General features: G+C 38.6%; 1 protein-coding gene and 1 non-coding gene across 29 annotated transcripts in view; both read right to left on the bottom strand.

Moving 5' to 3' along the window:
• Positions 1-24,615, bottom strand: part of TJP1 (tight junction protein 1) — a 256,103-nt gene that overhangs the window by 35,644 nt on the left and 195,844 nt on the right. For all 28 annotated transcript variants that reach the window (XM_035303668.3, XM_054258231.2, XM_035303666.3 and 25 more), the window contains 6 exons: positions 23,294-23,570; positions 19,104-19,207; positions 18,363-18,531; positions 17,868-18,015; positions 4,260-4,399; positions 2,966-3,071 (listed from right to left, as the gene is read on the bottom strand). In XM_035303668.3, coding sequence (XP_035159559.2) covers positions 2,966-3,071; positions 4,260-4,399; positions 17,868-18,015; positions 18,363-18,531; positions 19,104-19,207; positions 23,294-23,570 — 944 coding nt within the window. The remainder of the gene's footprint in view (positions 1-2,965; positions 3,072-4,259; positions 4,400-17,867; positions 18,016-18,362; positions 18,532-19,103; positions 19,208-23,293; positions 23,571-24,615) is intronic.
• LOC118154945 (U6 spliceosomal RNA) lies at positions 15,708-15,814 on the bottom strand. Its single transcript, XR_004745195.1, has one exon. It is a non-coding gene; the product is annotated as a U6 spliceosomal RNA (small nuclear RNA).

Below are 24,615 nucleotides of genomic sequence, written 5' to 3' on the forward strand. Positions count from 1 at the left end.
CCTAGCATTGTGATTTCTACATGCGATAGTGATTTTTTAAAAAATTTGCAGTTGGTGGACTCTTTCAGTAGTTCAGAGAGTAGTTCAATTACTCTGCGGCCCCTCTGAGTTTTACCATACAAATCATACAGTCATTCAGCCCTTCTAGATTAGCACCACATCCAATCTCTGTCCCTTTCTAGTCCTCTGAATGGAAAAAAAATTAATAAATAAACACCCATCTCTGGCATCAGCGTAATACTGAAACCTTGTGACACTCCTTTAAACAAATGCTAAAGGATGCCTTATAAGAACTGACTGGGCCGGGCGTGGTGGCTCACGCCTGTAATCCAAGCACTTTGGAGGACAAGGTAGGAGGATCAACTGAGGTCGGGAGTTCAAGACCAGCCTGACCAACATGGTGAAACCCTGTCTTAAAAAAAAAAAACTGACTGAATAGAAACAGATTATAATTACAAATTACCCTCTATATTTCCCATCTAGGTATTCATAAGTACTCTCACATTCCTAATCCAGAAAATACACTACTTTGCCTATTCTAACAAGAAGTGTAGAAAAAAAATCTCTATACTCTTACTGCATTATATAATAGAAACTAACAGATAACAAAAAAAACACGAGTCCAATAAATGAAAGAATGTGTTGAGGGAAGAGAGATTTCTAGTCTTTTTAAGCCAACTAAAGGCCACCTTCACTTTCAGAACTTACTATTTATTCACTCCTGACTGGGTTACCACCTGGAACTAACATCGGCTAGTCATAAAAGTAAGAGGCCGAGAATCAGATGAGGTAGCTCACTGGCTGGTGGCATCCTTGATCCCTTCATGAAACTATTTACCAGCTTTACTACAAATGGTCCAAGCCCCTCGGTTGTTTGTAGTGGTACCCTAGTTTCCCAACCAGATCAAAAGCATTCTCATCGCCTCCTCTCTTAAACCCACTATACTTAAAGCTCTTTTAAACATTTCCTCAAAGTCCTTAAGACTCCAGGTCTCAGCTGGGTATGGTAGCTCAAGCCTATAATCCCAGCACTTTGGGAGGCTGAGGCAGGAGGACTGCTTGAGTGCAGGAGTTTGTGACCGGGCTGATCAAAACAAGACCCTGTCTCTATTAGAAAAAAAAAAAAAAAGTTAGTTGTGTTTCGTGGCTTGTTCCTGTAGTCCTAGATCCTCAGAAGGCTGAGGTGGAAGGACTCCTTGAGCCTAGGAGTTTGAGGGTACAGTGAGCAATGATCACACCATTCATTATACTTCCACCTTGATAACAGTGAGTCCCTCTCTTTAAAAAACCAACAAACAAAAAACCAAAAGACTCTAGGTCTTTGGAAATCCTCTTCTAACCCTGACCAATCTGTGCTTCAAGCAGCAAAAACAGCTGAGCACAGTCTCCACTCTTTAGTAAAATCTGACTTTTGAAAACCACTGTTAGAAAAGTTTTTCAGGTGCAATCTCACCAACAGTGTCATGTCCTTAGATGGCTGACATTTTATATTTTGTCCTGCCTGCATTATACTAACTACTTGCAATAGCAAAACAGACTCACTAACTTCTGCATCAAATCCATTCATTGGCTTTACATGAAAAACCAAACCTTTCCTGGTGCAGCTACGAATCCTGCCCATGTCCTCAAATCCTCTTTGGTATTTGTTCTCCCAGTGAAGGAGGTCTCTGGAATCTTATCATTATGCTTTCGTAAACCTTAAAGACTTAGAAAAGTTTTCAACCAATTCCCGAGAAAGGAAAAAGGGGATTATGCCTTCAAAATTTATAGAAGTTTAATTATCAATTACCTAATATTAAAATTGTACAATTTTAAGCTTGTGAAAGCCTCATCCCTTTCAGAAACTATTTCTCTGTAACTAGCTGGGTCTAAGACAACAACCCAATTTTCTTTAGCAATAAAAACAAATGAGACTGGGGGGTCTAGATCTAACCCACTTGAGGAAACGTGCCAATTTTCAATTATTCACATAATGTCCCTTTTACCAGTGGCAATAAAAAACTAATTTGGGCTGGGTGTGGTGGCTCATATCTGTAAAGCACTTTGGTAGGCTGAGGTAGGTGGATTGCTTGAGCCCAGTCTGGCAACATGGAGAAACCCTGTCTCTACTGAAAATACAAAAATCGGCTGGTGTAGCATACGCCTTAGTCCCAGCTACTCGGAAGGCTGAGATGGGAGAATCACTTGAGCCTGAAAGGCAGAGGGAGCAGTGAGCTGAGATCGCACCACTGCACTACAGCGGGCGAAAGAGGAAGACCCTGTTAAAAAAAACTAACCAAACAAAAAACCAATTTGATGAACAAGATGGTTTGAAATTTGTTTGCAAAATTTACATCTCAATTCTACCAACTATAAAATATAAAGTAATGAAAGGTGTAAGATAGCAAAAACTTACTTTTGAGTTGCTAACTGACCTAGAACAGGTTCTCAACCAATCTCAACCATGATTTTGCACCCCAGGAAACATCTGGCAATGTCTAAAGATAATTCTAATTGTCACAACAAGGGGGGCTGCTATTGGCATCTAGCAACAAGGAATGTTGGTAAACATACCACAGTGGACAGAACAGTCCCTCACAATAAACACCTGGCCCAAAATGCCACTAGTGCTGAGACTGAGAAACATTTTGTTTTTAATGCTCCATTAGAAAGCTGTGGAAATTCTGATGTCTGAATAGAAGCTTCTCTTGTTTTTCTAATGTCTAACTTAACAACTAGGCAGGAGACAATGGTGAGAGAGAAAGCATATAAAAAGTTCCTTTTGTTCTCTAATTTCTAACTATCATATATAAGTAACAGAACGTTAAATAAAAAACCTACTCATAGTATCAGGTAGTATGTACTATCTTAAAAAGTATATGAAATATGGTTTACAATCAAATTCCTACTCTTTAGGAATTTGACTTAAATTCTTCAATGCTTAAAAATGAACGAAGAGAACAATACAACTTTAAAACCGTATTACCGAAGAATCCCGTCTTCGTGAGTTGAATTAGGCAGGACACCATCAGATGGACTGACAGGTAAATCCACATCTGGTTGCCCAACTTGAGCATACACAGGCTTTGGTTCTAAGAAAAAAAGGATTGAGTAGGTCTCGCTTTAGAAAAACATGGAATAATGTAAGCAACCAGTGAAATAACCAAATAAAAAGACTCTCTCTCTCACTCTTCCTCTCTCCACATATATGAATCACAAAGTTCAGAGAAGCTGAACAGGAAGGTATCTACCATATATATTAGAGAGTACATTTCATAGTAATAAATTCTGAAGTCTTTCTAACAAGTAGGCATGTTACATGGTCACCTGTGTTTTCCATAATTCCAGCAATCAGAATTTGAAAAATCTGTTCTCTAGGGACAAATAACAAAAAATAGATATGAGAAGAGAGAATCCCTACATTTAAGACTGCCAAGGTAGCTAACTTTCCTCATTATGATAAAATTTGTTTTTAAATAACCACTCAGCTAGCAGAGCAAGACAGAAGATCTCAGAAAAGGAAGTGAGACATCAGAAACAAAATCTCCAGGCCTTCCAGGCAACCGATCTTAGAACCTTGCAGATTCTTTGTTTTGTCTTCACAGGCAGCTTTAAAAGGATGCTTGGGTGGGATGCAGTGATTCGCACCTGTAAATCCCAACACTCTAGGAAGACAAGAGGCCAGGAGTTGCAGACCAACCTGAGCAACACTCCATCTCTCCGGGAAAAAAAAAAAACAAAAACCAGAAAGCCCAAAACAGCCGGGTGTGGTGGCACACAGCTGTAGAAGGGAGGATCAGGCGGAAACACAGCTAGAGCCCAGGAGGTCTGAGGTTACAGTGAGCTGATCACACCACTGCACATCAGCTGGGTGAGAAAGTGAGACTCTGTCTCAAAAACACCCAAAGAGAATGAATAAATAAAGGTATACTCAATAAAATGTTAATGAAAATACTTTCAAAAAAGCAAAATAACTTTAGTTTTTAAATTTTTGAAGCCAATCTCATGTTTCTCTTTAAACAGCAGTGCTGGCAAAACAACTTTATTAATTGCAAGAAGTTGTTAACAGTAAACATTTTCTATCTAGAAAGTAAAACATTCATGAAAGGCTACTGATTTGTACCAACTATTTCCCATGAGAAAAATGCTGGAAGTCATATGCAGAAAAATTAACAGATGGGAATAATAGAAATTGTTAGTTTAAAATCTTCTGTAAACCCTAAGAACTACTTTATTCTAATTGCAAATGTTTCTTGAACTTAGTGTTTTGTTATGCTTACCTGGAAGAGAAGGTGTTTGTTTCTCATTCCTTTCAACTGTAACTTCTTCTACTGTTTTAGGTGTGTGATCATCAGCATGCTTTACAGGAGTTGAGACAGCCCCAGGTTTAGAAATTCTCTCTTCATCTCTGCTCCGGTGACTATACGTCATTAAAATAAAAAATCGAGAGCATAAGAATAATTCTGGAAATCATCTGTAAGAGAACAGTGTAAGAGGCAATACAACTTCAAAAACAATGACAATCTGCTGTTACCAAAATATTATAAAAACCTAGTAATTAAAACTACAGTAACATTACCACAAAAAACTAAACAGATTAATGTAATAAAATCGAAAATTAAGAACTATATCTACAACAGCAAAGTTTATTATGGAAGCAGCATTCCAAAACTGCTGGAGAAGAAACATAACATTTAACAAATAGTTTTCAGACAACTGTCCACAAATGTAGAATAATTAGATCCCTATGTATAACAATGGCAAAAATAAACTGGTTTCAGATGAACTCAAGTCCTAACAAAAAAAAGTTTAAACATTCATATAATCAGCAGAAGTCTTTTAAAGTAAGACTCAATGAAACCACAGTATATCAACAAAAGTGATTACATAAAAATAAAGTACATGCAAATAACTGGGAAAAAGATATACTGGGTTGAACTAAATGAAATGAAAATTCTTTAGTTCAAACAGCTCAATGTTAACAATTTCATATAGTTTGATCAAATAATAAATGTTGACTACATACTGACCTACGCAACATATATAAGAATTGAATACTTAAAGAAAGAAAAGACAGGCATAATGGTTCACGTCTGTAATTCCAGCACTTTAGAAAGCCAAGGCAAGTGGACTACTTGAGCCCAGGAGTTTGTGACCAGCTGGGCAACATAGCAAGCTTCACACTCTGTAAAAACGAAAAAATGTAGAACGTAGCCAGGCACTGTGGCTTGAACCTGCAGTCCTAGCTATTTAAGAGGCTGAGGTGGGAGAATTGCTTGCGCCAAGGAGTTCGGGGCTGAATTCTCACTGGCTTTACAAGTGGGGTTCTTGCTCCATATATAACACAAAACTCCTGGGAATATTTCATCTTTGGCTAATTTGTTTACTCCATTGCTAATTATACCTTTTTGTCCTGTGATATAACTTTAAAGGCAATTAGTCTTCAAAAATAACATTTCATATGAATCAATGAAACTCACACCACTCTATTCAATTTTTCATACAATTAATATTTGAAAAAGTACTGCTCTTTTTAGTGCATTTCCATTATCTACCAAAAGATGGAGGCATTATTCAATAATAAAGATCTAGAACAGCGCTGTTTAAGAGAACTATAAAATGACCTGATTATGCAATTTAAAATTTTCTAGAATCCATGTTAAATAAGGTAAAATCAATTTATAAATTTTATTAACTCAGTGTATCTAAAATAGTGTTTCATCATCTAAGTTATTAATGAGGTATTTTACATCTTTTGTGCATTAAGTTTTCAAAATCCTACGTGTCTTTCACACTAACAATACAACTGGATTTGGACTGGCCGCATTTCGAATGTTCATCAGTCACATGTGGCTAGTGGCTACGGTGTTGGACAACGCAGATCTAGATTTACAGCACAAAACAAAACAACCAACTTTTCCAAACATTAAGATGTTCTGTCACAAGCAAATATGACTACGAAGTCAAGACAAAATCTGAATTTACGCATGAAATAAGTCAATAATCAGTGCAATTATTGAAATAAATTGGTGAGGTTGTGATAATGAATCACATTTTCCCCAAACCTTTCTCACATAATTCCTTTTTTTTTTTTTGAGTCAGGGTCTCACTGTTGTCCTGGCTGGAATGCAGTGGCACTATCATGCTTCACTGCAGCCTCAACTTCCCAGGTTCAAGCAATCCTTCCACCTCAGCCTCCAAGAGTAACTGGACTACAGGTGCATGCCACCATACCCTGCTAACTTTTTCTTCTTTTTGCAGAAAAAGTTAAGTTCCAGGTGAGCCTAAACTTCTGGGTTCAAGTGATCCTCCTGCTTTGGCTTCCAAAAGTGCTGGGATTACAGGTGCAAGCCACCATGCCTGGCCCTTCCTTACATAATTCTATCCTAATGGCTCTCAATACTTAAGCCTAAAAAACGTGTACTTTTTTTTGCTATCATGAGGAAAGCTTTCTGTAAATACTGTGTTTGGAGTCAGACTCATGTTTACATACTCTAGGACCTAGTAGCCTAGAAGGAAACTTTGGGCATTTTAAGGTACTCAAAACCCTCTTAAGGGGACTTCTGCTTTTCCCCAGAGAGGTAAGACCAGTTTTGTTTTTTTGTATTAACTTGCACATAACAATCTAAAGATAATGACCTTGTTACCTAGAGCCTCTGAGCTAGTTGAATGTTCTAGGCAAGACAGCTGCTAGACAAAAATGGACTGGAAAGGAGTATCTGAGAGAGTTTTTATAACGCATACGAATGGACTCACTGTAAACAGAGCCTTCTTTAGGTCTTACCCAATCATAGGTATGACCAGCACAGCTGATTAATACACACTCAATTAGATTAGCAATGAGTAACATGCCATTTCAATGACTTTGGGTGTGAAATCACAACTGTTTGGCGCCATTTAGTATAGGCAGTGGGCAGGCAGCATGGTCAGTACAGGGTCCTGGGGAGACACCGTAGGAGAGAGGGTGCGTCCCCTCAGCACACTCCTGCAATGCCTAGCATGTGAGAGTACTCGGTGGCTAGTAGCCTGCCCCAGAGACTCCTTCGAATGGTTCTATGGTGTGAAATCTCCCCAGCACATGTTAGTACAAACACCGTGCAAGTTCGTCTTGTGCCACACCACAGCAAATTCTCGGCTACTCAGTGAGACACAGTTGTGCCCTTTGCAAGAGCTAGAGCTCTCAGCCCTGAGGATGGGTGGGTAGGAGCCTCTTCCTCTGGCACGCTATCTCAGGACCAAGGGGAGAAGCTGCTCCTTCTATCTGCGGTTCTTAATCTTCCGAGCTCTCTTTAGTTCTTACCAGCCAGTCCCTCATGACTCCCCTGTTATATTTAATTTCTTTACACTCAGCTTTCTCTGTTCACGGAAACTGCTGCCTCCTGATTGGTAAGATATGCAAGTGGCCATTTCACGGCCTTCCCCCATACTTCAGCTCCACGAACACCTTTCCAGTCAACTCACTGCACCTTCTGTAAAAAATAACCATAATACAGGAAAGAAATGGAAGGCTGAACATTCACTCTAGTAGAATGTTCTTTCATAAACCCAACTCACCATTACAAATTAAAGACTTGTCCTACAAAAACGGATTTACACATACTTTTGCCAAGTTCATAATTGCATAAGGTAGGCAAGAACAACATAGTTTAGGTTGAAAACAAAAGCTACATACTAATCCCTTTAAAAGGTATTGGATTATCTCACCCGAAATTAACAATAAAAATATGCTAGGAATTTAAGTTAACCCTATTCCAAAGTTTTTTTCCATTAACAGGAAACTTTCAGCCTGGAGGGCTCTATTGCATATGAGACAGAAAAGTGAAGGCACACTCCAGTTTCATACTTAGAATGTTGCAATCCTCTAATCTGGAAACAATATTTACATACTGAAGTTCCTCCTTCATAGCAATTAAAAAAATTGTCTCTCTGCCCTGGTACCCAGAGAAGTCTAGGGATGAGAAAACCAGAGATCCAGGGCTGGTACCTGGGAACAAAATGGGAAAAAGCTGAGGAAGTATGCTGAGAAGGTAGGAGAGTAATTCCCTTAAACCCACCTTGTCATTCTGCAAGCTCATTTCCCACATGTGAATCTGTCCTTTACATATAATCTATTTTCTAAAACATGTATGTGTTCATGAGCATGCTTCTGAAAAAACCCTGAGTCTATTTCACTGTGATATGGTTTTAGGTACTAATTTGGATATATGTGTTTGCGGAGCTTATTCGGTACCCGCTTATCTCAAACATTCATCTATTAATCTAGACCACCCGCATTAGAAGAAAAACAGATCTGCTGTTGAAAAGTAATTTTCATGGATATGGACAACTTTTAGTAAGAAACAACTGAGGAAAGCCCAAGAGAACTCTTTGTTCACTTAAAGAATTGGGTTGTTCTACCTTCACTGGTGGCACAACGATTATTCTGTACTCCACCTAATACTTAGGAGTAAAATAGCACTTTGTGTAGTTTATTTGGTAGATTTTATAGCAGGAGACGAATGTCACAAATCTTATTTATTAGGATTCTCTAAAAGATAAGAGGATTGTCTCAGATCTTAAAAATCTGCAAGTAAGATTTTTTGTACATTTACTATTTTTATACATATAGACAAGTGGAACAGTCCATTTTTAAATTTGCCATTTTTTAAATACTATACTTGTAGAAGAAAAGTCTCACAGCTGAAGTAAATACAGTTTATACTTTTACTTTTTATTTTCATAGTATTTGAGACAGGGCCTTGTTCTGTCACCCAGGCTAGAGATCAGCAGTGTGATCATGGCACACTGCAGCCTCAACCTCCTGGGCTCAAGCAAGCAATTCTCCCACCTCAGCCTCTTAAGTACCTGGGATCACAGATGTACATCAGCATGCCCAGCTAAATATACTTTTTTTTTTTTTTTGAAACAGAGTCTCACTCTGTCACCCAGGCTGGAGTGCAGTGGCGTGATCTCGTCTCACTGCAACCTCTTCCTCCTGGGTTAAAGTGATTCGCCTGCCTCAGCCTTCCAGTAGCTGGTATTATAGGCGCATGCCAGCACGCCTGGCTACTTTTTATATTTTTAGTAGAGACAAGGTTTCATCATACTGGCCAGGCTAGTCTTGAACTCCTGACCTCAAGTGATCCTCTCACCTCAGCCTCCCAAAGTATTGGGATTATAGGTGTGAGCCACCGCACCCACCCGACTTTTCTTTTTAAATAGAGGATATATGGTAAATATTTAAGCCTGCCTTTCTGCTATTTGATCTATAATCTTCTCTTAAGTGCTAAAATCTAACAGCAATCACTGAAACACTGGGGTTTCCATTAACTAGAGAAATGTATCAACTAAAATCTTCCCTCCTCTGGCCTCTCATGAAAGCACACTAAAAATAAAATCTCAGATTGTAATGTCAATGAAGTAACCTAAAATTCCCATGAACTTAAGTAAGATAAAAGTTGGTTCACCAAAGTTCAGGATGTTATCAGTATTCTACTCATTTTGAAATGTTAGATAAAACATTAGCAAAAAAGCATTTAATAACATTTCAAGTAATAAACAACATTAAAAAAAAACCTCATGTTATCTCTAACCAAATTTTTTTTTTTTTTTTTTTTTTTTTTGAGATGAAGTCTTGCTCTTGTCACCCAGGCTGGAGTGCAATGGCACAATCTTGACATGCAACCTCCACCTCCTGGATTCAAGCAATTCTCCTGCCTTAGCTTCCCGAGTAGCTGGGATTACAGGCGCTTGCCACCATGCCCGACTGATTTTTTTATTTCTAGTAGAGACGGGGTTTTGCCATGTTGGCCAGGCTGGTCTCGAACTCCTGACCTCATGATCTGCCCACCTCAGCCTCCCAAAGTGCTGAGATTACAGGCATGAGCCACTGCGCCCGGCCCTACAAATTTTTTTTTTAATGGTAAAAATTATCTTCTTGGATCTCAAAATCACTTTCTCTTTGCTCTTCATGTAATGCAGCCACATGGGCTATATTGCTGCTCTTCCAACAGGTCGAGTTTCCATCTCAGGAGCGGTAAATGCTTTGCATTATTCCGGAATGATCTTCACCTACCAGGGTCTGTCTTCCCCAGTTCAAAATGATGTGACCTCAGAAAAGCCTTCTTCCCCAAGCCTGTTACCTCACACTGTCCCCTCCCGCTTCACTATCATACGACCCTGATTCTCTTTACAGCATTAATTTTTCATGTTTTCAAATTTATGTATTTGCTTTCTTCATTTGGATATAAGCTTTATATTCAAATGATGGCAGGGATCTCGCCTCAGATTGCTCAGGACATTTATCATCACACACTGGTAACATATATGTGACATCAGTAAGTGTATGACAAAAGAAGAATGAGCACGATAGCATCCACATTGCTGGTAAACTCTTTCAACATTCGCTACAGAAGGAACGTTCACTGTGGTGCCTGTTGATCACTCAGAACCAAGCACATCAGACATGGTGTAAAGGTAGCCATGGGAAAGAAGTCATTGATTCGTTAACCACTGAGATACTTAATGAATCATATCTTTCTAACTGGCACCCTTTCTATCTTTCACAGATGAAAGGGAAACAAAAACAAAGGTAAAGGACCTTATGGTGTGTCTAAAAAAGAACACACAGTAGCATCAACACCATGTTCACCACCAACAATATATGTAAGTCTTGTTGAGAATAAAGCACCTATCAAATTGGAGTTATGAAATCTGTTTTATTTAGACAAAAGACTAACACCAATGATCAGTAAATAAAATCTGAAATTCACCAGTCAGGGTATATACCCAGAGGAATATAAATCATTCTATCATAAAGACATAGGCACATGAATGTTCACAGCACTATTCACAATAACAAAGACATGGAATCAACCTATATACCAACCAATGACAGAATGGATAAAGAAAATGTGGCACATATACACCATGGAATACTATGCAGCCATAAAAAAGAACAAGATTACGTCTTCTGCCAGAACCTAAGTGAAGTTGGACGCCATTACCCTTAGCAAACTAACGTGGGAAAAGAAAACCATATACTGCATGTTCTCACTTATAAGTGGGAGCTAAACAATAAGAACTTATGAACACAAAGAAGGAGAACAATAGACACTGGGGTCTACTTTAGAGGGGAGGGTGGGAGGAGGGACTACAACAGAAAAGATACCTATTGAATACTGGGTTTAATACCTGGGTGATGAAATAAGATGTACAACAAACCCCAATGACACATGGTTACCTATGTAACAAACCTGCACATGTACCCCTAAACCTAAAAGTTAAAAAAACAACAAAAAAAGAATTTACTAGTCAGAAGATGGTTACCTCTCCACATCTGAAATAGAAAAAAAGAGAAAAAAAAAGGCCCATCAATATTAGGATGTTTTAACAGTAATTTTTAGCCTACTGGCAGAGCTACACAACTTAAGCATCCCTTGCCCGAAATGCTTGGGACCAGAACTGTTTTGGATTTCAGGTTTTGGAATATGTGCATCGCACTGGTTACCATTGAGCAGCCCTAATCTGAAAATGTGAAATCTGAAATGCATTTTCCTTGAGTGTCACGTCGGCACTCAAGTTTTGGATTCTGGAGCATTTTGGATTTTGCATTTTCAGATTAGCTAAGCTCAACCTGTATGTAAGTTCCAGAGAAAATTAAGCAATATGTGACATAAACTATATACAGTAAGATGAAAGAATATTTATAGTTCTCAAAGAAAACAATTATAAAAAGGTAAGAGGAAAAGTTGTGTAAATAAAAAAACTAGATTTTTTAATTTAAAAGCTAAGACCACACAAGGACATTTTAGTCAACAATAGACCCCACAGACAAAGGTGGTCCCACAAGATTAAAATATCGTAGTTTTACTGTCCTTTCCTGTGTTTAAGATACATAAATGCTAACTGTTGTTACAACTGCCTACAGTATTCAGTACAGCAACATGCTGTACAGGTCTGTTGTAGCCTAGGAGCAACAGGCTGTACCGTATACCCTAGCGGTGTAGCAGACTCTACCACCTAGGTTTGTCTTAAGTACACTCTATGATGTTCACTCAAGGATGTACTTCTCAGATGGTATCCCCATCAAGTGACACATGACCACACATTATATGCTCTACCTGCATGTATATTTGGACTTACTCAGCACTCTTAGAAAACTCGTAATATGGAGTGGATGGTATAAATTTAATCCCAAATATATGATCTTAACTTGGCCAAACGTGAATTTAGGCTAAAAATTTGATTCAAAAAATTCAGTTTTACAATCAATTATTTGCTATTTATCGTAAGCTGTATCAATGCTAACAGAGTGTTTAATTTAGAATTTAGTAGAGGCATTTCTCAGGAGGACAATGAATAAAGAGAGTAAATAACTGTTACAAAGTTTCAACCTTCTCAAAACACTGCTTTTCACTGCAGAAGCAATCATTTTCATAAAATGAATTTGCTAAATATAAACTGGACTGATTTCTATTTGTGAGAACACATTCCCTAAACACTTTAGAAAACAGTTTAGGCCTTAGATGATCTCTGTCAGTTTCAGGGAATCAGTGTAACAAAATGTAAATGGGTAGAATGCAAAATGTAAATCTTAATAATTCAAGTTTTCCACAATTCAATTTTATCCTGTTAGTCTGCTCTTTTACTGTAATAGAATCTTTTCAATAATGGACCTGCTTATAACTAATCATAGTCACTTTTATAAAAATTTATAGAACAAAAAAGGTAAACATCTGCTGTTGGTCTAGAGGGAAACATAAAATGGATCTGTTACAATAGCTGTAAAAATGAGGCAGAGTACAATGTAACCAAGCAGAGGCTTAGATCATACCCTGCAAATCAAATACTCTCTGGTTATGCAGGGACTACAGGAAGATCCATCAGTGAAATAATCTTTTCAGTGATAACCACTCAGTATCATGAAGAGGCAGTGCCACTGTCGACTGTGGCCTCTCGCAGTATTCCCAGCTCCTACAGTGCAAGTCTTGACCCACAGTGGGCTCTGCAATAATACTAAGTAAAATTCAAAACAAAGCAAACAAGCCCAGCAACAACGATCAAGATAGAAGAAAACCACTGTAATAATTTTCCCTAATGTCTTTGAATTTAAAAACAAAGCAAAACTATTTTAACATTTCAGACCAAGCATTTGGAAACTTTCTTCTGTAATTGACTCCCTTGGCCATACAGTCTCTCTTATAAGGTCTCAATTATGCCATTGTGGAATGGGTTTCCAATAAAACTTTATAAAACTAGGAGGCTGGATTTAGCCCACAGGCTGCAGTCTGCCAACTCCAGTTCTAGACAACAGTCAGGGTACTTTGTTCATCTAATTATAATGAAGAACAAGCTTGTGCGTTTTTCTCAGAATTCTCTCCATATGTTTGCTCTCTAAGAAAAGAATATCACACAGAGGAACATTAAGTAGGTCATGACAACAATGGAACTCTTGTGGATTTTAGTTTCCTGAAGATTAAGTAGTAATTAAGCTACCAAATTTCTTTCTCTACACCAGTAAGGTCAAAGATTTGGGTCAAAAAGCCAACAGTTTTAATCCTGGCCTCAATCCCATGTCAACAATGTAACTGTGGACTTTATCACAACCTTTCAATTTTAGTTTGCTTAAATACAGAATGAGGAAATCTCAGAGCCGATGAGAAAGCACATTTGGAAATTCTAACTTATGATACTATTATTACTACTATGAATCACCACAACAATTACAGTAGCGAACATGTGCACCAGGTATTGTAATAACTAATTTCTCACCATTCTATAACATATGACCTGCCTGCTTCACTGCAGATGGGGATGCTGAACCACAAAGGTTTCAAGGTTATGCAAGTTACCGATGGCAGACTGGGACTTGAATGCAGGAGTCTGGCTCCAAAGTCCTAAGAAATCACTATATTCTATTGCTTCTAACAAAATGAAGATGAAGAGGTTATTATTCTCAGCAGATAATCGCACATCCTAAATATATACAAAAATATTCAGCAATCTAGGAAGAGAATAGGGCAAGGCTGATATTTGCCATGATGGACTTCCTTTTACACTCAAGTGAAACTTTTCTCACAGAGACCAAGACATTTTTGTATCACTTCTTTAAAGATAACTTAAATACAATTTGTAAAACAAAAAGATACCCATACAGCCAAAATTAAGTAAAAAGGCAAAAGACTATATGGAAGTCAGATAGTTTGTTTTTTTTTTAACACTAGCATTTTACTCTTAAAATGTATGTAAGTTATTTCTCAAAATGCAGGGCATGCTCTAAATTAAAACTCCACAGTTACAGGATTTGAAGATTAAACTTTAGGGTGGAAATGAAACCTTTAAGCAACTGGTACTATTTATATCTTGTCTGTAGGCAGATTACTAAATTTTCAGGCATTAAATTCTCACCACAAAAATATGAAAAGAACCTGAAGAGTTTTTCCTTCTGTGCCTGAAGTACTATATTTGATTTTATATACTATACTTTCTAATCAGTACAGAAGAGAAAAATACCAGGAGCTCAAAAAAAAAGTACAGCTGATCCTTGAAAAGCATGGGATTGAACTGTGTGTGTCCACTTATACTCGAATTTTCTTCCATCTCTGCCACCCACGACACAGAAAGACCAACCCCTCCCTCTTCCTCAGATGACTAAATGTGAAAACAAGAATGAAGGAAATGAGAGATGAAGAAAAAGGAGGATGAAGATCTTTACGATGGTCCACTTCCACTTAATGAACAGTAAACGTATTTTCTCTCATAATTTTTTAAATTAACTTTTTCTTTAGCTAACTTTAAAAGCATACAGTATACAATATATCTAACCTACAATCTTTGTACTGTTTATGGTATCAGTAAGCCTCCAGTCAACAACAGGCTGTCACTAGTTAAGCTTCCGGGAAGTTAATCACAGGTGGATTTCTGACTGTGTGTTGTGAGTGGGAGAAGGTGTTGGTCCCTCTAACCCCCAGGTTGTTTGAGGGTCAAACTGCCTCAGTCTCAGATTAACTGAAAGCAATCCCATAAGTCTATATTTTTAAAAGCTCCCATATTACTGGTACTACCAATAAGAATACTTAAGATTCCTAGGAGAAATAAAACATCACAATATAATACAAAAATAGTAATTTTAGGGGGGAAAAACCCTCGACTTTTAAGTTAAGGCTACAGATTCTAAATGTTGAAGAATTCTAAATGAACAAAGTAGATACCAAAAAGAATTTTCTGATTTAGAATTTGTTTACAATCCAAACTAATGGCCAAACATTTGAGATTTTGATTAAGATTGTTTTATTTAAAAGGAGAAATCATGTCCAAATTACTTGAGATAAGCCTGGTGTCTAGCTGAGTCAGGGATGTTAAAATTTCAGCTGCTCCCATGAGTCATGAAAGGTGTTGTATCACTGCATGCATGCGTTTCAGCAGTAATCCTTTTCCTGACAACATCTATGCTGCGTCAGGAAGATTTTTAGAACTACAGCAATTAAAAATCATCATCAGTTATAAGATTAGCCAACTTTATATGTAACATGCCATAATATTCCTTTAAAAAATCATTACATCCTTAAACACAAGGGTTCTTATAATTTAGAAATCCAAGCTTGAAACTTAGAAATGATCAGCTTCACAAATACATTAAAACTACACTGGATACAACATTAGCAACCATATCCACAGCTCTTACAAGTTATCCTCTTACTAGTTCCCATTTTAGTAGAATGCCAAACACTTTTGTGAATATAGTTCTTTCAAATATGGACCACTTCATGAATTTGTGTGTCATCCTTGTGCAGTGGCCATGCTAACCTTCTCTGGAATATACAGTTTTAACTACTGTGTCACCATGGTTTTTACAAACTTTAAAAAAAAGCTCTCCCCTGGCGAGGCACTCCTCCCCTATTACTTCCCCCTTGCCTCTTCACCTTCCTAGAAGAATGTGCTCCCTGTTAGCCAGTCCTCCCAGTTCTGGGCCTTCTTTCCAAATCATTTCTCTTAGAAATGTTATGACTTCTATGGCTTCGGCTAACACCTCTATGCAAGTTAAGTATCAATTCAACACCTCTAATCCTAAATAATCTCTTCAGATCTAGACCCAAATTTACTTTTTCTTTCCAGCTTTGAGGTCTAATTGACAAACAGATAGTATCTATTAAAGGTACACAAAAGTGATATTTGCTTTGATATACATATTCAAATGATGACCCCCAACCAGGTTAATTAACATATCCATACCTCACATATTTTTCTTAATGTGTTGAATACCTTAATAATAAGAATTTTTCTTATTTCTTAGCAAATTTCAAGTATACATTATTAACTCCAGTTACACACTGTAAATTACGTCTCCAGAACTTATTTACCTTATTATTAAAACTGTGTGCCCTTTAACCAACATCTCCCCACTCCTCCCTGCCCCAACCCCAGCATTCTACTGTCTGTGTCAGAGTTCAGCTTGCTTAGGTTCCACAGTAAGTGAGGTCATGCAGTGTTTGTCCTTCTGTGTCTAGTTATTTTACTTAGCACAATCCCCTCCAGAGTCATCCATGTTGCTTCAAATGGCAGGATTTCCTTCTTTTTTAAAGGCTGAATCATACTTCATTGTGTGTGTAAAAACATACGCCACATTTTCTTTACCCACTCATCTGTTGATGGACATTTAGGTTGACTCCGTATCTTAGCTACTGTGAATAATGCAGCAACAAACACAGAAGGGCAGATCTCTCTTTGACACAGTGATTTCATTTCCTTTGGGTTATGTACCCCGAAGTGGAATTGATGGATCATGTGGTAGTTCTAGTTTTAATTTTTTGAGGAACCTCCACATTGTTTTCCAGAATGACCCTATCAATTTACATTCCCAACAATATACACGGGTTCCCTTTTCTTCTAAACTGTCTCTTCAGCTCTGGACTCATGTTTCAAGTGATCTTCATTGGGACTGCAGTTAACCATGGGTCAGCTGGTGGCCTATAGAGCCTTAGGAATCTCCAGAAATTGTACGCAAATTGCTGTGTGTATGTGCACACGTGCATTTTTCTGGAAAGAAGAACCATAATTTTCTTCAAATTCTCAAATGTACACATGACTCTAAAAAAAGACAAACTCAGGTAGGTCACATACTACCTGAGTATATATATCAGAAGATCCTTGGCATAAACACTAGTGTTTTGTTTTGTTTTTGAGAAAGAGTCCTGTTCTGTCATCAAGGCTGGAGTGCAGTGATGCAATCTCAGTTCACTGCAATCTCCTCTTCGTCGGTTCAAGCAATTCTCCAGTCTCAGCTTCCTGAGTAGCTGGGATTACAAGAGTGTAGTACCAACACACCTGGCTGATTTTTGTGTTTTTTAGTAGAGACAAGGTTTTACCATGTTGGTCACCGTGGTCTTCATCTCCTGGCCTCAATGATCTGCCGGCCTTGGTCACCCAAAGTGTTGGGATTATAGGCCTGAGACACCACGCCCAGCCAACACCACTGTATTTTTAAAAGTCCAGGTTAATGTGTTTATTAAAGGACTTCTATAGTTAACTTTCCCAAGTAGTAGATTCCTAAAGCTTGCTAGCATCTTCTAATACAACAGTATGGCAAACTGCAGCTGTGGATCAACTGCTTTTGTAAATAAAGCTGTATGGGAACACAGCCACGACCCTTTCATTTACATAATGGTCTATGGTTGCTTTTGCAGTGACAAGGACTGTATGGCTTGCATGACTGACGTGTGTTTAGTATCTGGCCCTTTAAGGAAAAGTTTGCTGTTATTTTAGATTTTAAAAATGCCTAAATTGAGAAAGATAGACTTAATCTTGAATAATCAAAAGAAATCCATCTTTTAATTGCATTTGTAAGCAATTTCAGATACTGGTATCAAGCAAACAAGATCTCTGTATTTTAAAAGGTAGAGTGTTCTTACCTGCCATTGCTCGCCTGCTGTGGAGAGTGTCTGGAATGATCAGAAGGCTCTGACCGCTGTTCAGGAGATCGTGACCGGCTGCGGCGGGGAGGCCTATCATGTGACCGACCAGAATGATCTGATGCTAGTGACTGAATTTCTGAAATGTCTGTTAAACAAACAAAAAAGTGCTACTTACTTTGCCACAAAAATAGCTATAGTCAGTATAAGGTACTCCAGTGATAATGAAGATAAGCTAGTAAGTATAATTACATACAAAATGGAAAAGTTAAGCATTAATTTCATCAGCCAGTGAGCAAATCAATAGTGGTGAGTTGTCTACAGGGAAAAAAAATACATATATGTGTGTATGTATGTATATATAAATGTGTATCTCAGATTTTGAAGGTATTTGGCTTGTAGAAAATTCTCATTTCATTCAAAGATGTCTAATCTCCCTAGTATTTTTAAAAACTAGGTCACTCAGAGGGAACCTTCAAACAGAATCAAACTCACCGTCTCTCTCGGAGGCATTAGCAGAGTGAATGCTGTCAGAAAGATCAGGGACATTCAACAGCGTAGCACGTTCATCTCTCTGAACTACCATTTTTAATTTGCCTTTAGACCTCTCTATCAATGTCTTTGCATCTGTCAATGACATATTTTCTGTCACAGTACCATTTATCTGCAACAGAAAATAAATTACAGGTTAAAAGTAAATGGTAAAATACAAACGTGAACTTAGTTTGCTATAAATAAGAATATACAAACCATTTTTTGCTATAAGAACCAAAATAGTCTTTCTATACTTTTCTAAACTATCAGAGTATTCCATCTTTCTGAGATAAAATCTTTACTGCACTGCTGCTGTGAGAAAAACTCAAATTAGCATCCCCTAACTCCTTCCCAAAGGCTTGTCACTTTCTATTACTTATAAACAAACAAATAAACATTTCAAAGATATCTGGAAGCAATTATCAAAACTTCTTAATGTGTAAGAACAGACACACCTATCTACACACTAGTACCTACTAGTTTGTACTGGTGAATGCCATTTATCTTAGGATGACACTCTGAAACCTCAAGTATCAGTATTAACATGTAATAATGCATAAAGGCCATTTATATCCCTCTCCCCCAAACACCGATTTTTAATTCTCTTTGGCAAAATTACTTCGAACAAGAGCACAAACTACATGGTAACTCTACAACTTGTTTTCTATTTCAGTTCATTAAAATATAAGAATATGACTATACCTTCAATACAACATCACCTTCTTGAATATTGCCATCTCTTGCTGCCAAACTATCTTGTGAAATTTCCTTAACAAATATATGGCTCGCCAATCGAAGACCATATTCTGAAATAATATTATTAAAAGTTTTTAGTGTTACCTCCTGAGACACCTAAATAGATTTTACAAGTATACAACTAAACTAATAACCACTGCATAAGTTTTTAAGTACAATCAAGAAAAAGAAATTTTCTTGGTCACTCTGCAAGTAAGACATTCCCTCTGATTAGCAAGTCTGCAATGTCTCTGTGAAGGAGAAGTGTAAATGCATTGTTCAAATGAAGGACAGATGCCCTGCGCTGTATTACTGAAAAGGAGAAAAGCCCCAAGAAGACACTATTTCTTTCTGACCAAGCATTGATACACTAGCTCTTCAGAATGCTTAAGGAATATAATTTTCTTTCAGAGACAGGGTCTTACTACGTTGCGATGCTGGACTTAAATTCCTGGGGTCAAACAACCCTCTTGCCTCAGGCTCCAGAGTAGCTGGGAATAACAAACATGTGTCACACTATGCCTGGCTAGAAATAGAATTCTAAAGAGTAAACTGCTTGAGGTTTGAAAAACTTTGAAAAGATTGACTATTTTATTGATGGTTGTTATCATGCATACACTATTCTATTTTTCACAGCTCCAAGACCAAAAATTTTCTGATTTTACACCCCTCTACCACTGGAGAGACATACATAGTAGCATACACTAAGTATGAGTGCAAAGGCTTGCAACCAGTCAGGCTGATGTGGGCAGGACACGTAATGCCAGTCCTCTCCTTTAAACAACTAACAAAGTGTCCAAGAGTGAGGACATCGATTCTATCTGTGGGTAATGATACAGTGAAAGTTGAAGAAATTACTAGCAGAGTCCAGGTTCTTAGAACAGCTGCAGAAAAACACATTTTAAGAAAAAGAAGACCAATGACTACATCTATCAATACACTAAGAACTGCCCCTGGTTCTGTGGAGAGTCTTACTGCATTAAAAACAAAACTAAAACCTGGCCAGGCGCAGTGGCTCACACCTGTAATCCCAGCACTTTGGGAGGCCGAGGCAGGTGGATCACGAGGTCAACAGATCGAGACCATCCTGGTCAACATGGTAAAACCCCATCTCTACTAAAAATACAAAAAGTTAGCTGGGCATGGTGGCGCATGCCTGTAATCCCAGCTACTCAGGAGGCTGAGGCAGGAGAATTGCTTGAACCCAGGAGAAGGAGGCTGTGGTGAGCCGAGATCACGCCATTGCACTCCAGCCTGGGTAACAAGAGTGACACTCCGTCACCAAAAAAAAAAAAAAAAAAAAAAACAAAAAAACTAAAAACCAAGATGGAAAACAGAAAATTGTTTTTAACACTGAATAAATTAGCAGACCTACTACCTAAGTTTCTAAAAATTACATCAGAGTTAAAGTTTAACTTAAAACATTCAGGCCGGGTGCAGTGGCTTATGCCTGTAATCCCAGCATTTTGGGAGGCTGAGGTGGGTAGATCATGAGGTCAAGAGATCAAGACCATCCTGGCCAACATGGCAAAACCCCATCTCTACTAAAAAACACAAAAATTAGCTGGGTGTGGTGGTGTGCGCCTGTAGTCCCAGCTACTCAGGAGATTGAGGCAGGAGAATTGCTTGATCCCAGGAGGCAGAGACTGCAGTGAGCTGAGGTTGTTTCACTGCACTCCATCCTGGCGCCTGGCAACAGAGCAAGACTCTGTCTCAAAAACAAACAAACAAAAACATTCAAAGGGGACTAACAGGCAGAAACAGAATCAGGGTAAGGAAAATGGCCTATTACGAGACATAAGCAAGAAGTAAGGCAGTCAACCATACGGTCATTACATCACAGAAGGATGCACTATTGGTTAAAAGACTTCTTTAACATTAAATACATATAAATGACCATTACACAGATGACCCAAAATATTCCTTGTACATTAGTTTATTCATTCATTCTAAATATTTCTTGGGGGTGCATATCAAGTAGGTCCCAGGTACCAGAAATAAGGGAGAAAGCAGCAAATGAGATAGTTCCTGCACTCCGGAAGTTTACAGAGTCAGTGAAAAAAAAGGATGATAGCATAGCAACTGCAAATGCGACGAGTTCAGAGAGCAGAAACACAGGGTTCTGCATCTGCTGGGGGATCGGAGAAGGCCACCCTGAGGAAGAAATACTAAAGCCAAAACTTTACAAAAAGATTAAAACTAAATCTGAAGGGTTTGTGTGGGAGGGGATGTATGGGGTGAGTGCTGGCTGAACAGTTCAAAACAAATGCACCGAGTTATGAAGAAAAAAACCTGGTCGATTTAATGAAGTCGTAAGTCTAGTGTAGCTGAAACTGAGAATTAATGAAGAAGGGGCTAAAGAGTAAGAAGTGTCACACAGGATCCTTCATCTATGAAGAAATCTGCAGAATCAACTTAAAGGGATCCAAGAGACAACCCGAGACACCAAATGAGTCTATGTAAGAGATGACAGTGGTTTGGAAAAGGGTGGAGGCAGTGGAGAAAGACTGGGATGGGTAAGAGTGGTACTCAGAAGTGAGGACATTCACCATGCAAGGGAAAAAAGAGATGTCAAGGGTAACTACCATGTCATCTGGGAATGGCCTGGATAAACAGAAACACACTCAATAGAATACTTCATAAGAAACACAAAGAAAAATTTTAAGAGAGAGATATGTTTCATTGGAGATGTGCTGTGTTTCAGGGACCAACAGGAACGTCTAAGTGAATATGCCTCCCAGCTAGAACGTAAGTGTGTACAGATTTGGGATCGAGAAAGAAGTTCTGCCATCACCCATAGTGACTAGAAACGGAAACAGATGAGATTGCCTAAAGAGATTGTTATTCAACCTGAGGAAAAGAAAAAAAAATATTAAGTGGAAAAAAAGATTCTATGAGAGAAACTGACAGAATGTTATAAAGGGCAGGGTGAGGAGGATGAGTTTGCAAAAGATACAGAAAGAAAGGTGCGGGGTCAAATACCAGAAAGATGCAACATTACCAAAAGACAACTTTATTTTTAACAATAAGGAGTGGTTAACCATGTGAGATGATACTCAAAAGACAAGCAAGCTAGAGACTGAAAAACTTCTATTAGATTTAGTGTGAACATTTTTGGGGGGAAGACGGGGAAAGATACTAGACCAGAGACGGTTGAGAAGTAAGGGTGAAACAAAGGAGAAACAGCACATGTTGAGAACTTCACTGAGAAGTCTGCTCTAGAGTGGGGGTGGGGACTACTACCTAGGAGACCTGCCAAGCATTAAGGCAGATCAAAGTAAGGCTTGATAATATTCCTACTGTAATGCCCTTTACATCAAAATAATCAGCCATGCATGCCCAAAGGAAGAGGAAGCCACAGTCAGAGCCATTTTTTATCAAATTTACTAAGTATGAGGGAAAGCAGCTGAGCTTCAGTTTCAGAAACTTCAAAGAAATCCTGCTTTATAGAGAAAAGTGTTATAAGGGATTCTTTCCGTTTAATTCCTCCATTTAAAAAAAACAGTCTGGAGTGAGGGGGAAGAAGTCCCAGCAGGATGCAGTAGCTTCCCACCTATAATCCCAGCACTGTGGGAGGCCAAGGCAGGTGGATTGCTTGAGCTCAGGTGGATTAAGTTTGAGACTAGCCTGGGCAACATGGCAAAACCCTGTCTCTACCCGAAACTAAAAAATCAGCTGGACACGGTGGTGTGCAGTTGCAGTCCCAGCTACTAGGGAGGCTGAGCTGGGAGGATTGCTTGAGCCCAGGAGGCAGAGGTTGCAGTGAGCTGAATCATGCCACTGCACCCCAGCCTGGGTTACAGAGCCAGACCTTGTAACAACAACAACAAAGTCCCAGGGTTTCTCTCCGTGATTATACTAACAGTTAAGAAAAACACTGAATTTCAATTTGGTGACATTTCTTGTTAGCATAATTTGTGTTTGGCTGTCTCATCACAACATCAAACCCAAAAGCCAACTACTGGACAATTCCCTTGAAGTCCTACCTGTTCCAATAGAGAAAATGAACAGTCCCTGAAGCCTGCCGTAACAGGATCTGACTTACAGCAATAGAACACAAACACCAACAAGGCAAAGACGAGTCAGCAACTGTACTTCTCATTAAAACTGTTCTAAATTTTCATGAGAAAATAACACCAAGAGTTGGCAGAGAATACCTTCATTTTTCCGGGATTTCACCAAGGTGACTTTGGTGGGTTTGGCGGGCTGGCTGGAAGCCACTGACCGCCTGTCTGATCGTGGAGACAAGCTCCTCTCTCTACTTGCACTTCTCTCCCTCGGCCACATCTTCTCACTCCTTCTGGTAACCACACCACTCCGGCTACTTCTTGGATCATGTACTTCGTCATCATAACTATCTTCTTCATGATCCGACACTGCTTCAGGATCAGGACGACTTACTGGTATTTGAACTTTCTTCTTCCTTCTAATTGTCTGCAAGTAAAAAAGGTTACAAAACAAGCGGACTGATTTTCATATACGTACGTTCAGTTCCAAAGAGAAAGGAACATTACATGTCTCTTGTCCCATATTAATTATGAACCAGTGAGAAACAATACACAAAAAACGACAACAAATTGCTAAGGAAAACATTTCCATAAAGGCTGTGTTTTCTGCTCTCCCGATAAAGAGATCTGGTTAAGCACAAATTAGAAAGAATGGGCCTAAAAACATCTTTATTTGCTTCAAACGGAAAGCTATTCCTAGTGTAATAATCACAAGCTTACAGGGAAACTAACAACTGCTGGTGGTTTGAATAAAAAGGACAGCACTGTATTCTAATGCCATCGAATATATTCTAGGTGCGACCAAAACTACAGCAAACTTCCAAGTCTAACATGATTCCTTAGAATGTTTTAGAACGTATCAGTATCAAGGCACACAATTGCCCCAGACCTCTGAGATAAGTTTATTCTACAGCCATACTAACATTCAATAAAATGTTGGAGCTAATGAACTCAGCTGTACTTCACCAACAAACTGCTTCAGTCTCTGGATCTCTCCAATTTGTACTTGCCTTCTAGGTACAAGTTCTTCCTTCTGGCATTCTTTTCTCAACGACTCTGGTAACTGGCTCTGTACTGCCTGTCTGCGTATTTCCTTGACTCTCTGCAAGCTGAAGATCTACATGTATTACACCTGCTGATGAAGTGGCCCTGGCATCCGTGGACTACACTCTGCCTTCCCACATTTGACCTCACTGTAGTTCTGCAAGATCTTCTTGTGTATCACTCCTTGTCTTCTACTTCGGATACCTTGATCTGCTGAAACTTTTCATTATCTTATTTCCAATTCCTTCATCCTCTCTTATTCTGTTCATTAGTTCCATCCTGGTTTCACTTGCATCCCTCCCCCAGGTTTGCACAAGACATCCAACTGCCATATTTAAATGACTTTCTATTGACCCCTCAAATCATCTGCCATGACAAACTCCAGTCCTGTATTACCTTCCCATCCACACTTTGCTGATTAGGCCCTC

The sequence above is a fragment of the Callithrix jacchus genome, chromosome 6, assembly GCF_049354715.1.
Source record: "Callithrix jacchus isolate 240 chromosome 6, calJac240_pri, whole genome shotgun sequence".
Classification (NCBI taxonomy): Eukaryota; Metazoa; Chordata; class Mammalia; order Primates; family Cebidae; genus Callithrix; species Callithrix jacchus.